At 36.9% G+C, this 14,254-nt stretch overlaps 1 protein-coding gene across 3 annotated transcripts in view; it reads left to right on the top strand.

The window, feature by feature from the left end:
- The window catches only part of DEUP1 (deuterosome assembly protein 1), an 89,868-nt gene that overhangs the window by 64,420 nt on the left and 11,194 nt on the right, over positions 1-14,254 (top strand). For all 3 annotated transcript variants that reach the window (XM_074372847.1, XM_074372848.1, XM_074372849.1), the window contains one exon: positions 4,756-4,870. In XM_074372847.1, the coding sequence (XP_074228948.1) occupies positions 4,756-4,870 (115 nt within the window). The remainder of the gene's footprint in view (positions 1-4,755; positions 4,871-14,254) is intronic.

The following is a 14,254-nucleotide window of genomic DNA, read 5'->3' on the forward strand; positions in this document are numbered from 1 at the left end:
CCGAACAAACAAGTTTCTTTTCTATGGGGTTTCCCAGTGCCATTAATATGCTAATTACATTGTGAGTTTCCAAGAACAGGTACGGTGTGCAGTATTCCCCAAACTTGTTTGATATCAGATTTATTAACATTCTGTGGTGCTGAGAAGTGGTGAATTAATAGGTCCAGACCCAACTTCAATACGACTTTTGCTTAGAAGCTTATAATACTTAGCATGAAAAACTTATACACTGTTTTCATACTATATAATTAATAATTGCAACTTTGGGACATTAAGTTAACTTTTGTTTTCCCATCTGACAAATGGGGATAATAATTATAAGGTTTATGTGGGGGTTATAGCAGAAAACATAGTTCCATATAAAATAAATAGTTCCCTAAATGTTAGCTGCCATTATGATACTATTATTACTATTACTAACAGAGTTGTTAACATTTATAATAATATTAATGCTTCTCCAACAACTCACAGTGCTTAAGAAGTATATTTCGGTGACTAGACAAATGGCTGAACCTGACATTTCCTCAAAACATAGTCCTGTGGGGAAGGAGTGATGCCAAGCTTGTCTTTATAACTAAGCGTACTCTGTTCTACAGGTGGATAAATCTGTAAATCCATGGAACATACTAAAAAATGCTCAGCATTCTTGTGGCTGTAGTACAGTTCCCTCCTGCTTTCAGCCCCCCAGCCCTGTGTGTGTTAGAAGGAAACACTCTAATCTGATGTACAAAACAGCAAGCATTCAAAAGTGCTAAAGTAATAGCCCCTCTTCAGGTGGTTAAGGGAGGGAACGAGGGAAGACTGGCTGTCACCCCAGAGGAGCTCTGTTGGTGGGGTGCTGTGGCAGGGCGGTGGTGGCAGTGTGGGGAGGAAGAAAGAGGTCGCTGAGCCACGCCACGGGCCGGTCCTCTGGTGGGCATGCCCATGCCAACTGGCCAGTGTCACCGAAAGTCTGTCCAGAGGGGTCTAATCTTGATTGGGGGGCACGAATATATTTTTTCATATAGAATGAGCCCTTTACAAAGTGCTTCCCTACTCTGCAGATTCATTTCTCCGTGGGTCAGATCACCACCCCACGTGTATAGTTTTCCCATTGGAAGAAAAAAGCAGGCCCCTGGCGATGTTCAGAAGGGTCCCTGTATATCCAGTCAGTCACTGTTGAGCACCCATTAGATGCAGAACATTGTTTCCTGTTCCTACTTGTTGGGAATAACTTTAAAGCCTCAGATGAAGGTACTAGGCATTGTTATTTAAACAAAAAGACAAGTCACTCTGCCTTTTACTATTTTTAAAGAGTATTTTTATTGTTTGGATTTCTCCCTTTTCTCTTCATCGGGGCAGTACGGAATGTGTTAAAAGTGCCTAACAAAAACAAGACCGTAGGGGCCACGGAAAGCAGCAGAAGAGGCAGAGCGCCCAGCAAGAGACTATCTTAATAAGCAGCTCGGGCGACTGTTCCTGCTGCAAAGGCTTGAGTCCTGCCAGTCGCATTTGTTGAAAGTTTCATTAAATTTGTTTTAATGGCTTGTCTGATTTCAGTGTTCTCCAGTGACCTGATTTTTAAAAGAAACAGCATTTCGAATGTTCTGAATAAATTACTACCATGTGAAACCCACTGTGGGGAAAGAGTTGTTGAGAGGCAAGGACACTGTGAGCTCACCAGTGGAGAACTGTGAAGCATGTATCTATCCATTTTAGCAGCTGAAAAATGAAATATCCTTTCCCTCCCACACAGCACAGCTCAGTGAAGTCAAATAGTAAAAGCTATAGGAATTTATTAGGTATCAAATAATTGGAAAAATACATGCGTCATACTTACATATCAATGGCTAATGAAATATGGTCTTATTAAACTATTTTAGAAAAGAAAAAGCTTTTAGGTAAAGATATATGAAGGCAATGTTTCGCAAAATTTTGAAGTCTGCAGCCTAATTTTTAGCCACTTCTTGCTTTTAACTGAGGAAGATTTGTATAATACATGATTAAAATAATCTTTTATCCACTTGGAAGTAACTCAGTTTTCGTTGTTTTTCACTCCTATTAGAAGTGATAAGAAAATTCTCATGCTCATCCACTTAAAATGTGAAGAATTTTAGGATATTCCAAAGGATTTGCTTTCCAATAAAAAAGTTATTTGGCACTTTTTAAAAAAATGGGATGTAATTGAATCTGGTGAGGATGTATTGAATGTTTTAAAAGTTTTTTAAAAGTTAGAGTTTTGATATTTAAGGATAATTTTTACACTAACTTGGAGTAGTGGTATCCAGAGCTATTAGTATATAACTAATTTTAATGGCAAATCGATTTTGTAATAAATGGAGTTTTATCTGTGCCTCATACTCAAAAGTGAATATATGATTTTTAAAGTTATATCATGTACTGGAAAGATTTTGGCAATCACAAGTATTGATCATTAAAATTGCTTCAAATCTAGTCAATAAAGTTTCTAAAACTAAAAAGCCACAAAGTCAGATTTGTCATAACCACTCTACAGGATCCCATGTCAAGGAATGGGTAGTCATCCAGAAGCAAAAACTGTATGGAGTAAATTTTTGTACCACGGTGTGGCTCCATTACAGAAAAGTGCAGCAGGAGGAGCGATCTAGGCCAGGAAGTAATGAGTGGTTCACAGAGCAAAGGAGCAGCATGTGGAGTGTTAGGAGGCGAGGCTGGAAGCAGGTAAATTGGCACAGTTTGTGACAGAATCCTGTTCCATGCTGAGGACATTCTGCTACAGCCCAGGGAGGGCTATAAAACTGATGGAGGGCCAGGATTGGGTGTACATCAGACAGCTCTGTGAACTGTGCAGAGCTGACTCAAGTCTCAAGCTGACTCAAGTTGGGTCGAGTTCTGTTCCCCAACAAAGCAGCTGGGTCTTGCCCTCCTGGCAAAGTAGGCAGAGACTTCGGCTCAGGGCCTGTGGAAAAGGTAACCGGACAGACGAGCTTGTGCGAGGGCAGTAAAAGCCTTCTGAGAGAATGTTTAAGATAGGTTTTAAATTGATACACTTAGCATTTTTTGCAAAATGGTTTTATGAAGTATTTGAGAAGCTGTATTCTAGAAGAACTTGTCAGATATAAAGATGATTTAAAGCAAAAGTACTTTACTTCATAATGTAGTCTTTCCTTTCAATCTCTATATTTTATTGATCTTATAATAAAAAGAATGTCCGTATATAAATTTTAGTAATTAGGACCATAAAGCTGTATCTATACACCAAAGCAAAGCGGGTAATTGAGATGATTATTTCGATAATTTAGGACAAATATTACTTTCCCTGAAATCTCTGTATAATTGAGATTACAGAGAGATATATTTCTTGAACCACTTGTATAATTATATTATTTTATTCCACTGTGCTTTGCAATATATAGATGGTAGCCTCACTCAGATTAAAAGGTTCAGCTGAAGATTCTCTGCAGATGTACTCTGCAATTGTCATAATTCTATTTGAACAGTGGGATGTTGCATTTTATTGTGCACATCATAAACCATGTTATTTCAGTTTAATTTGCTGTTCTGTTTCCATGGTAATTATGGTTTGGGAGAATGGATTTTTTTTAAAAAAAGATCTATTTCAAGATAAGCAAGAATGGAAGCATGTTGTGTTTGTTTTTATGTACTGGTTTACAGATGCCTCACTTAACTTTTACTGCTATTTGTATGCGTAGCTTTGAAAATGTTTGCATAATAAGAAACAAGCCTGTATAGATAGATAGTCTTTGGGTAAGAATAGAGAAAAATAATGTAAATTTTTTTGAATTGTGTGGTTAAAATATGAAGGCTTTGGAAATGGTTAATACTGGTAATAATTTGAATTATTAGTAAAAGTAAATAATTTTGAATGAGGGGATTTTTATGTTTTCATGACCTTAGATGGGTTTGATGAAATTTAAGCCCCACTTTAAGAATTAATGTTCAGAAAGATACTTATTTAGTCCCAAACAGCCCATACTGTTAGGACCTTTTTGTGTAAAATTCTAGGGTAAGTTCATTTGTTTCTTTTTATTATTATTACTTTGTTTAGTTAGCATACCAAAATTTAAAAATCTGACTGGTGTATTCAGGCTCATCTTCAACTCTATATTTTAGCACAAACAACAAATTATGTACTGTGCCTTTCATCAAATTGTTGAGTTCAGTCCTCATAACAACCCTTTTTTGTAAGTGAAAAAATTAAAGTCACAGAAAGATATAGTCACCTGCTCAAGGTCATACAGCTAAGTGTGGAGGAGTTTCAGAAATGATGTAAATTGAAAACATCCTATAAATTATTAAGCCCTATAGAAATTAGAATTATTATATGGACAGTTGTTCTAGCATCAAAAAAAAAAAGTATAATTCTGTTAAGAAAGCCAGTGAGCTTAGGTGAAATAGAGAATAGAAGAAGAGTATCTATTTAGAACTGTCAAGGGCAGCCATGGTGACCGTTTTGAAATTTTTCTCAAACTGGTTTCTTGTTATTTAACTAAATGGCAAAGAGATACAACAGTAAAACACAGAAAGGGAAGCCATTAAGACTAGCAGAATATTTTTAACAATTACAAAAGTTTTCTGCTTCATTATTAATCGTTCGAAGTCTTTTAAGTGGAGTAGAAATTATCAGGAAAATGATTTTCAAAAAAATACCCAGATAACAAGCCCAAACATTTTGTTGCGTTTTCCCCCCAGTCAGATGTCAGAGGAATTTAAATCTTCAGCTACGTAAATAAGCAGGTGTCCTTGGTGGCAGTAACAACAGCCCTTCTCTTTTAGATTCAGCCATGATCGTGAGCCAAACAGAAGCGCCACGCCTCCCTTGCCAGCTTTGCCATTTCATACCAAAGAAATGACAAGTCCTTTGGTTAGTGATGATGAAGTATTCCCCATGGTGAGTTGCTGATTGTTACTTTTTTTTCCCCCTTTACAGGGTGGTTACTCTTACGCTGATATGATATACTAATATGTACATTAGTGGTTAAAAAAAAAAGTTTCTCCTTGAATAGGATGGGCCTGCGAGTTGTTTGGCAATGACTATCTGTAAAAGGAAAAGGATCCATCATGTTTTACAAAGTATTGCATCTCTAACACAGGCCAGAATTACTGGTGGCACTTTTTTAAAAATGCAGGTCACCCATGGATATTCTACGAGCCCTCAAAGATCTGTGTATTTAAAGAGCTACAAGTGATCTTTTGTACCTGTTTAAAAAAAGAAAATCTCTCTTATTGACTCTGACGTACGTACAGAAACACGCACGAATCAGAATTAGACAGCTTGATGAACTACCACAAAGGGAACACAGCAGTGTAGCTCCTACCCAGGCAGTAAACAGAACATTAGTAGCACTCCACAGGCTCCCTTACTGTCCTCTTCCGGTCACTCCTCACTCCCAAGGTAACCTCAGTCCTGATTTTTAACGTCATAAATACGTTGTGGCCATATGTAAATTTTATATAAATGATATCACACTATATGCGTTCTTTTGTTCAACATTGTTTCTGAGAGTCATCATCCATATAGTTGGCTGTAGTTTATCCATCTTTGTTTCTCTATAGCATTATATTGTATATAAGTATTACATACAGTGATACCACAGTTTATCCATTCTGCTGTCGACAGACATTTGAGTTATTTCCTGCTTAAGTCTGTTATAAGTAATGCTGCTAAAAACATTCCTGTGAGTGTCCTTTGTTGCACACGTGTCCACATTTCCACTGGATCGATACTTGAGTGGAATTGCTGGGTCATAGGATATGCATAAGGTCAGCTTTCACTGGTACTGCCAAGCTGTTTCCCTGCTGGAGCCAGTTCATACCCCAGCAAGTATTGGTGTTACTGGCCTTTTTAATTTTAGCTCTTACGGTCAGTGTGTAATAACACCATAATGTGGTTTTAACTCTTGTTTCCTGGTAACTAATGTGGTTGAACACCTTTTCATAAATTTATTGGCCATTTTGATATACTCCTCTGCAAAGCGTCTATTTGATTTCTTTGCCTAATCTTCTGTTGCATTGTCTTTATTCTTCTTGATTATTAAGAGTTCTTTATATATTCTAGATATAAGCCTTTTGTTGATTATGTGTATTACAAATATCTTCTCCTATTCTTACTTAACCTCTTCACTTAATGGAATCTTTTGATGACTAGAAGTTCCTAATTTTAATGCATTCAAACTTACAAATGTTTCCCATTATAGTTAATCTTTTGGTGTCCTATTTAATACTTTTTGCCTGTCCCAAAGTTGTAAAAATATTATCCTATGTTATCTTCCAGAGGCTTTGGCTCTTTTTTTTTTTTAAGTATACATCTGGAATTAATTTCGTGCAAAGTAGGATTCTTAATCCCTTTTCCCATGGAAATATTCAGTTGAACTCACACATGTTTTCCAGTCCTATAAATTCTTTGGATTTTCTATATTTAGAATCAATTTGATTTCCTGCTTTCAAACCTTTATACCTTTTTTCCTTTTTCTTGCTTTATTTTGCTAACTAGGACCTTTAGTAAATGTTGGGTAGAAGTAGTAGTATTTCCAGCATCTTTCTCTCACATTTAAGGGAAAGCCTTAAATATTTCATTGTTATGTATAATATTTTCTGTAGATATTTGGTAGGTTCCTTTTAAAAGATTAAGGAAGTTCCTTTTATTCCTAGATTAGTAAATTTGTTTTCATGAATTGATGTGAATTTTATCAAATGCTTTTTCTGCTTCTATTGAATTTACGTAATTTCTCCTTTGCTCTGTTAATGTGTTTTTTCTTGATGTGAGATAGTTAACCCAATTTTGAATTCTTAGACTATATCACACCTGATCTCTGAATTTGGTTGTTCATATTGGTTTAGAATTTTTGCCTTATGTTCACAAGAAATTAGCCTGTAATGTTCCTTTGTTGTCCTTGTCAAGCTTTGGTATCAGATTGTACTGACCTCATAAAACAGGTAGGAAGGGTTTTTAATTTCATATTCCTCCATTTCTTCATTTTCCTTGACTCTCTGTGTTGGTTTCTCTGCATAAGATGAAAGAGCCATCTCTCCTAGTCTTGAGGAAGTGGTCTCATGTAGGTTAGTTTCAGTTTTAGTATTTCTCTGTTCTCGAATTTTCATTTCATTCTTTTTTAGTTTCCAGTTCTCTGCTGAAGCTTTCTACTTTGTGATTTGATTTATTGAACATAATAATCATAGATTTTTTAAAGATATGTGGGTTTTCACTTCAGAAACTAGTAGTATTCTCAGCCATTACCTTTGCTTATATTCAAAGTACATTATGTAGTATTTCAGTTCCTCTCTATAATCTACAAATATTGGATACAAATTGTAAAAACAAACAAGCAAACAAAACAAAAACAGAAAATGTTTAAATTGGATGAATTATCCCATGAGTATTTTTCTGCCTTTCTGGAATCTATCACCTTTTGGTCGAGACTGGTATTAAGATATAAGCTACTGTGGAGGAAGGAGACTTAAAACCATTAACTTCTACAGTTTTAGAGTTATCTAAAGCCCTGAAATGCTCTTTTGTTTCATTTCAACATAAAATGCCAAAATTATTTGAACAGAATAAAATTCGTATCAATAAAGTAAAGTAAATAAACTTCCTCATTTTAACTATAGGAACCTCTAAGGGGACTTAGCAAATTGTGTATCAACAAAACTTTGATCTTTAAGGACTCCAGCGTAAGCCACAGTCCAGTCCAGCAAGAAGGGAAAAAAGTGATAAATTGCTAAGTGTTCTGTTGTTCTAATATCAGATGTTTTTAGGACTTTAGGATTATTAGTGTCTGCTCAAATATCACCTCATCAGAGGCACCTGAGAAGCCACCGCACAGAAGCACCTCCCTCTTCACTCCCTGTCCCCTCATCCAGTTTTCTGTCTTTCTCATAGCACTTTACCATAAGACATTTTATTTGTTTGCTTGTTTGTTTGGCTCCTGCCTGTAGAATTTGATCTCCATTAAAGTAGGATCTTTTCCTATTTTTGTTTAGTGTTTTAACCCCAGCACCTAAAATAGTGCCTGGCACCAGCAGGCACATAAAAAACATGCAAGAGTGTTTGTTGTGTAACTTAACGAACACTGGGTTTCTTTCCACCTCTAAAATTCTGAATTACTCCCTTCCTAACTCCAGAGTCAACCAAGAAAGAAAATTCTGTGCTGTTGTGGCTCTTGGCATGGGGACTTAAGCTGTGGTGGAGGCCCTAGAGTTCCCTGAAAGACATGGCCCAGCCCACTGTTTTCAGTCCAGTGGTTTCCACCCACTGCTGCATTTTGACTTCTACACCAGCACTGTTTATGCTTGGACCACCAGTGACCTCGTAGTTGTTCATTAAATACACAGTTTAAAGAAGCCATCTTCCTTAATCCCTTTCCGTTGATACTCTCATATTCTCTGGCTTCTAAGACACTCTTCTCCACTGATTCTCCTGCTGCCTTTCCCAATCTGCTTCTAGGGGTTTCCCTCCTATACCTGTCCCTTAAGTATTGGTGTTCATCATTCATTCATTCATTCATTCACTGATAAAATAAATGTGTATTAAGCACCCACTGTATGGCAGGTTCTGTTCTAAACACATCTTTGATGAGACTGACAAGTCTACAGTCTGGTGAAAAAAAGAAGGGAATTCCATCAACGGATGAATGGATAAACAAATAGTGGCATGTGTACGCAATGGAATACTCTTCAGCCATTAAAAAGAAGTGAAGTACTGATACAGGCTATGATGTGGACGAACCCAGAAAACGTTATGCTACAGGAAAGAAGCCAGATGTAAAAGGTCATATATTGTATGATTCCATTTATATGAAATGACCAGAATAGGTAAATCCATAAAAACAGAATGAAGATTGGTGGTTACCAGGGGCAAAGAGTGAGGAGGAAATAGGGAGAAATGCTTTAGTGGGTACAGAGTTTCCCTTTGGGATGATGAAAATATTTTGGAACTAGATAGAGGTGTGGCTTTAGCACCTTGTGAATGTTCTAAATCCACTGAATTGTTTATTTTAAAATGGTTAATCTCTTTTATGTGCATTTTATCTCAGAAAGAGAGAACAGTTAATGACCAGAAACAAATGAACAAATAAGAAAATATCAAATAGTAATAAATGCTGTGATGAAAAGAAAAGCAGGTGATATAATAGGAGGTGATGAGAGTGTGGGGAAGGACTTTAGGTTGAGTGGCCAAGAAAATGATTACTGAGGAACGGACATTTAGGTTGAGACCTAATAACAAAAAAGATCCAGTCCTGCAAAGATCTGGAGGAAGAGAGTGTCAGCCAGAGGGAACCAACCACTGGTGCAAACCTCTAAGACAGGAACAACTTTGGTAAGTTTGAGAACCAGAAAAGGAGAAGGGGGTGGTCTGGAGCTTACAAGGGCAAAGAGAGAATGTAATGAAATGGGGACAGAGAAACAGGCAGGGGAAGTTCAGATATGTAAAGACTGTAGGCCATGGGAAGGAATTTGGATTTTATTTTAAAGCAGTGGGAAGCCATTGGAAAGTTGCCAGTGGGGGAGTATGTGATCTGTTTAAAAAATTTAAAAATATCCATTTGACTGCCAAATGAAGAATAAATTATAGATGGGCAAAGGTAGAAGTGCGAAGAACAATTGTCAGGCTATTTCAGTGGTCTAGGCAAGAGATGATGATCCTGGCTTGGGAACAGTGGAAGTAGAGCAACATGTTAGATCCAGGAGATGTTTTGGAGAACAGAGCAGACTTGACAGTGGATTGGCTATAGGGAGTAAGGAAAAGAGAGGACTCAAAGATGTCTCCTAGGGTCTCAGCCTAAGCCTGGGGTAGAGACTGGTACCACTGTCTGACATGAAAGACTAGGAAGGAGCTGTGCTAGAGGAGAAGATCATGACTTCTAGGTTAGATATTAAGTTTAAAGTGTTTATTAGGCATACAAGTGGAGATGTTAAACAGGCAATAGGGTAGATGGATCTGGTATTCAAGGAAGAGATCAGAGCTGGAAATAAAATACGGAAGTAATCAGCATAAGGCTGATATTTAAATCTGTCAGACTAGGTAATAATATTAAGTGGAGAAGTTGTCCCAGGACAAGGCCTTAGACCATAGCATTTAGTGGTCCAGTGGGAATCCCCAAGGAGAGGAAAGACAGTTTGATGGTGAAGGAGGTGGATAGGACCCCCAGAGGGACAAGGTTCATTTGCAAAAGCAAAGTCATTAAGAAGGTAAGAGGAAATAGAATCAGCAGTATAGGTAGACTGAAGAGTCTCTGAAACAGAAGATGGCCTAAAATACAGCTCGCAGGGCCATAAGTGAGAACGTGGACAGACTAGGGAGGAGGAGTAGATGGCCAGGCCGTGGTAACTAACCATTTGACATCTGTGGTCATGATCTAAAGTGAAAGCAGTCCCTGCAGTAATGTAATTTCTCCTCCACCAACCTGCCCCAGCATTCAGATACCCCAGATATAGGCACGGTGCAGGCGGTTTAATTAGGCCTGGGTTTTACCAAGTAGCTAAGATACAGCCAGGTTAAATGGAGGGACAAATTGCCAAGTGGTTATGATGATGGGTATGGAATATACACCGAGTTAGGAAAGAAGGAATGATATGAGAAAGTGGGAGTACTGGACTGTCAGTTGGAAAAAAAATAGGTGGATTGCACAAAATCTTTGTTAGTAAATAACGTAGTTACCACTGATGACCACGTCAGGAACATGGCCATGGGAGTGGGTGCCTGAAATCAAGTGTTCCCCAGGGTTCCGTTTTGAACTTCTTCTTCTTTTATTTGTATATCTTGGATGATTTCAGTCAGACTCATGGCTTTAATTATTACCTATAACTTCCCAATATATGTCTGATCCAGACCTATCTTCTGAGATCTGGATTGATATATCCCACTGTCTACTTGACAATCTGTTTGAGTCCCAAGTCACCTCTAACTAAGGATTATTCAAAATTGAATACATTTCCTTCATTAAATACATTTCCTTCATTAATATATCAATTCAAAAAATGATTAAAAGTATACTCTGTGCTAGACTCTGGGGAATCAAAACTAAATAAGACCTTACCCTTAATGGGCTTCTTTTACTGTTTTTCCCTTCTCACTCAATAAATAACTGGCATTGATGTCACCCAGTCACTCAAGCCAGAATCTAGGAAGTCACTGGTCTGAGGTCGGGTTTCCTAGAACCTGAGGTGGAGGTTCTTGTGAAAGTGATTTATTGAGGCAGTGTTCTCAGCAGGAGTGAGGGAAACAGGCTAGGGGAGAGGGGGAAGGCTAGGTAAGGATGAGGTCTCCGCTAGAGATTTGTTTAACCTGGTCTCATCAGGAGCTTGGAGCATGAATTGCAAAACAGAGTTGATTCCCCTGGAGATAAGAAGTCTGGCTGGTGATTATGATGTTTGTTGTTGTTGTTTTTTTTTATTGAAGTATAGTTTAATTTTTTAACTGATTTATAATACTATGTTAGTTTTATGTGTACAACATAGTGATTCAATATTCTTATAGCTTATACTCCATTTAAAGTTATTACAAAATAATGGCTATATTTCCCTGTGCTGTAAAATATATCCTTGTTATTTATTTATTTTATGCACAGTAGTTTGTATGCTTAATCCCATACCCTGTATCTTGCCCCTACCCTATTCCTTTTCCCCACTGGTAACCACTAGTTTGTTCTCTATATCTGTGAATCTGTTTCTATTTTATACATTCATTTGTTTTAATTTTTAGGTTCCACATGTAAGTGACAATATACAGAATTTGTCTTTCTCTGTCTGACTTATTTCACTAAGTGTACTACCCTCTAGGTCATCCATCCACATTGTTGCAAATGACTAAATTTCATTCTTTTTTATGGCTGAGTAATATTCCATTGTGTATATTACATCTTCTTTATCTAATTGTCTGTCCATGGACACTTAGGTTGCTTCCGTACCTTGGCTATTGTAAATAGTGCTGATACAAACACTGAGGTGCATGTATCTTTTCAAATGATTGTTTTCATATTCTTCAGATGTGTGCCTAGTAGTGGGATTACTGGATCGTGTGGTAACTATTTTTAGTTTCGTGAGGGGCATCTATATTCCCATACTCCCACCAACAGTGTAGGAGGGTGCCTTTTTCTCCACACCCTCTCCAGCATTTATTATTTGTACTTTTTGATGATGGCCATTCTGACTGGTGTGAGGTGATACCTCATTGTTGTTTCGATTTGCATTTCCCTAATAATTAGTGATGTAGGGTTTTTCCATGTGCCTGTTGGCCATCTCTATGTCTTCTTTTAGGTCTTTAGGTCTTCTGACCATTTTTTGACTGGGTTATTTGTTTTTTTGATATTGAGCTGTATAAGCTATGTGTATATTTTGGAAATTAAGCTGTTGTTGGTTGCATCATTTGCAAATATTTTCTCTCATTTCGTAAGTTGTCTTTTTGTTTTGTTTATGGTTTCCTTTGCTGTACAAAGCTTTTAAGTTCAATGAGGTCCTCTTTGCTTATTTTTGCTTTTGTTTCTATTACTCTAGGAGACAGATCCAAAAAAACATTACTGCGATTTATGTCAAAGAGTGTTCTGCCTATGTTTTCCTCTAGTAGTTTTATAGTATCTGGTCTTACATTTAGGTCTTTAATCCATTTTGAGTTTATTTTTGTATATGGTGTTAGAGAATGTTCTTATTTCATTCTTTTACATGAACCTGTCCAGTTTTCCCTGCACTACTTATTTAAGAGATTGTGTTTTCTCCATTGTATTTTCTTGCCTCCTCTGTTCTTGGATTAATTAATTGCCCATAAGTGCAAGGGTTTATTTCTGGGCTCCTTATTCTGTTCCATTGATCTATTGTCTGTTTTTGTGCCAGTAACATGTTGCTTTGATTAATGTAGCTTTGTAGTAGAGTCTGAAGTCAGGGAATGTGATTCCTCTAGCTCTGTTCCTCTTTCTCAAGACTGTTTTGGCTATTCAGGGTCTTTTGTGTTTCCATACAAATTTTAAAAGTATTTGTTCTAGTTATGTGAATAGTGCCATTTGTATTTTGATTGAGATTGCATTGAATCTGAAGATTGCCTTGGGTAGTATGATCATTTTAACAGTATTGATTCTTCCAATCCAGGAACATGGTGTATCTTTCTATCTGTTTGTGTGGTCTTCAGTTTCTTTCATCAGTATCTTAGAGTTTTGGAGTACAGGTCTTTCTCATCCTTAGGCAGGTTTATTCCTAGGTATTTTATTATTTTTGACTTGATGGTAAATGGGATTGTTTCCTTAATTTCTCTTTCTGATACTTCATTGTTAATGTATAGAAATGCAACAGATTTCGGTATATTTATTTTGTATCCTGCAACTTTACCAGATTCACTGATGAGCTCTAGGAGTTTTCTGGTAGCATCTTTCGGATTTTCTATGCATAGTATCATGTCATCTGCAAATAGTGACAATTTTACGTCTTCCTTTCCAGTTTGGATTCCTTTTATTTCTTTTTTTTTTTTCTCTGATTGCTGTGGCTAGGACTTCCAAAACTATGTTGAATATAAGTGGCAAGAATGTGCATCCTTGTCTTGTTCCTGATCTTAGAGGAAATGCTTTCAGGTTTTCACAGCTCAGTGTGATGTTAGCTGTGGGTTTGTCATATATGGTCTTTATTATGTTGAGATATATTCCCTCTATGCCCTCTTTCTGGTGAGTTTTTATCATAATAGATGTTGAGGTTTATCAGAAGCTTTTTCTGCATCTGCTGAGATGATCATATGTTTTTTATTCTTCAATTTGTTAATATGGTGTATCGCATTAATTCATTTGTGGATACTGAAAAATTCTTGCATCTCTGGAATAAATCCCACCTGATCATGGTGTGTGATGCTTTTAATGTGTTGTTGGATTTGGTTTGCTACTATTTTATTGAGATTTTTGCATCTATATTCATCAGTGATATTGGCTTGTAGTTTTCTTTGTGATATATTTGTCTGATTTGGGTATAAGGGTGATGGTGGTCTAAGAATGAATTTATAAGTGTTCCTTGCTCTCCAATTTTTTGGTATAGTTTCCAAAGGATAGGTATTAACTCTTCTCTAAATGTTTGGTAGAATTCACCTGTGAAACCATCTGGTCCTGGACTTTTGTTTGTTCGGAGTTTTATAATTACTGCTTCAATTTCAGTCCTGGTACTTGGTCTGTTCATATTTTCTATTTCTTCTTGGGAGATTGTACCTTTCTAAGAAATTGCCCATTTCTTCTAGGTTGTCCTTTTTGTTGGCGTATAGCTGCTCATAGTAGCTTATTAGGATTCCTTATATTTCTATGGAGTTAGTTGT

The sequence above is a fragment of the Camelus bactrianus genome, chromosome 10 (assembly GCF_048773025.1).
Source record: "Camelus bactrianus isolate YW-2024 breed Bactrian camel chromosome 10, ASM4877302v1, whole genome shotgun sequence".
Lineage (NCBI taxonomy): Eukaryota > Metazoa > Chordata > Mammalia > Artiodactyla > Camelidae > Camelus > Camelus bactrianus.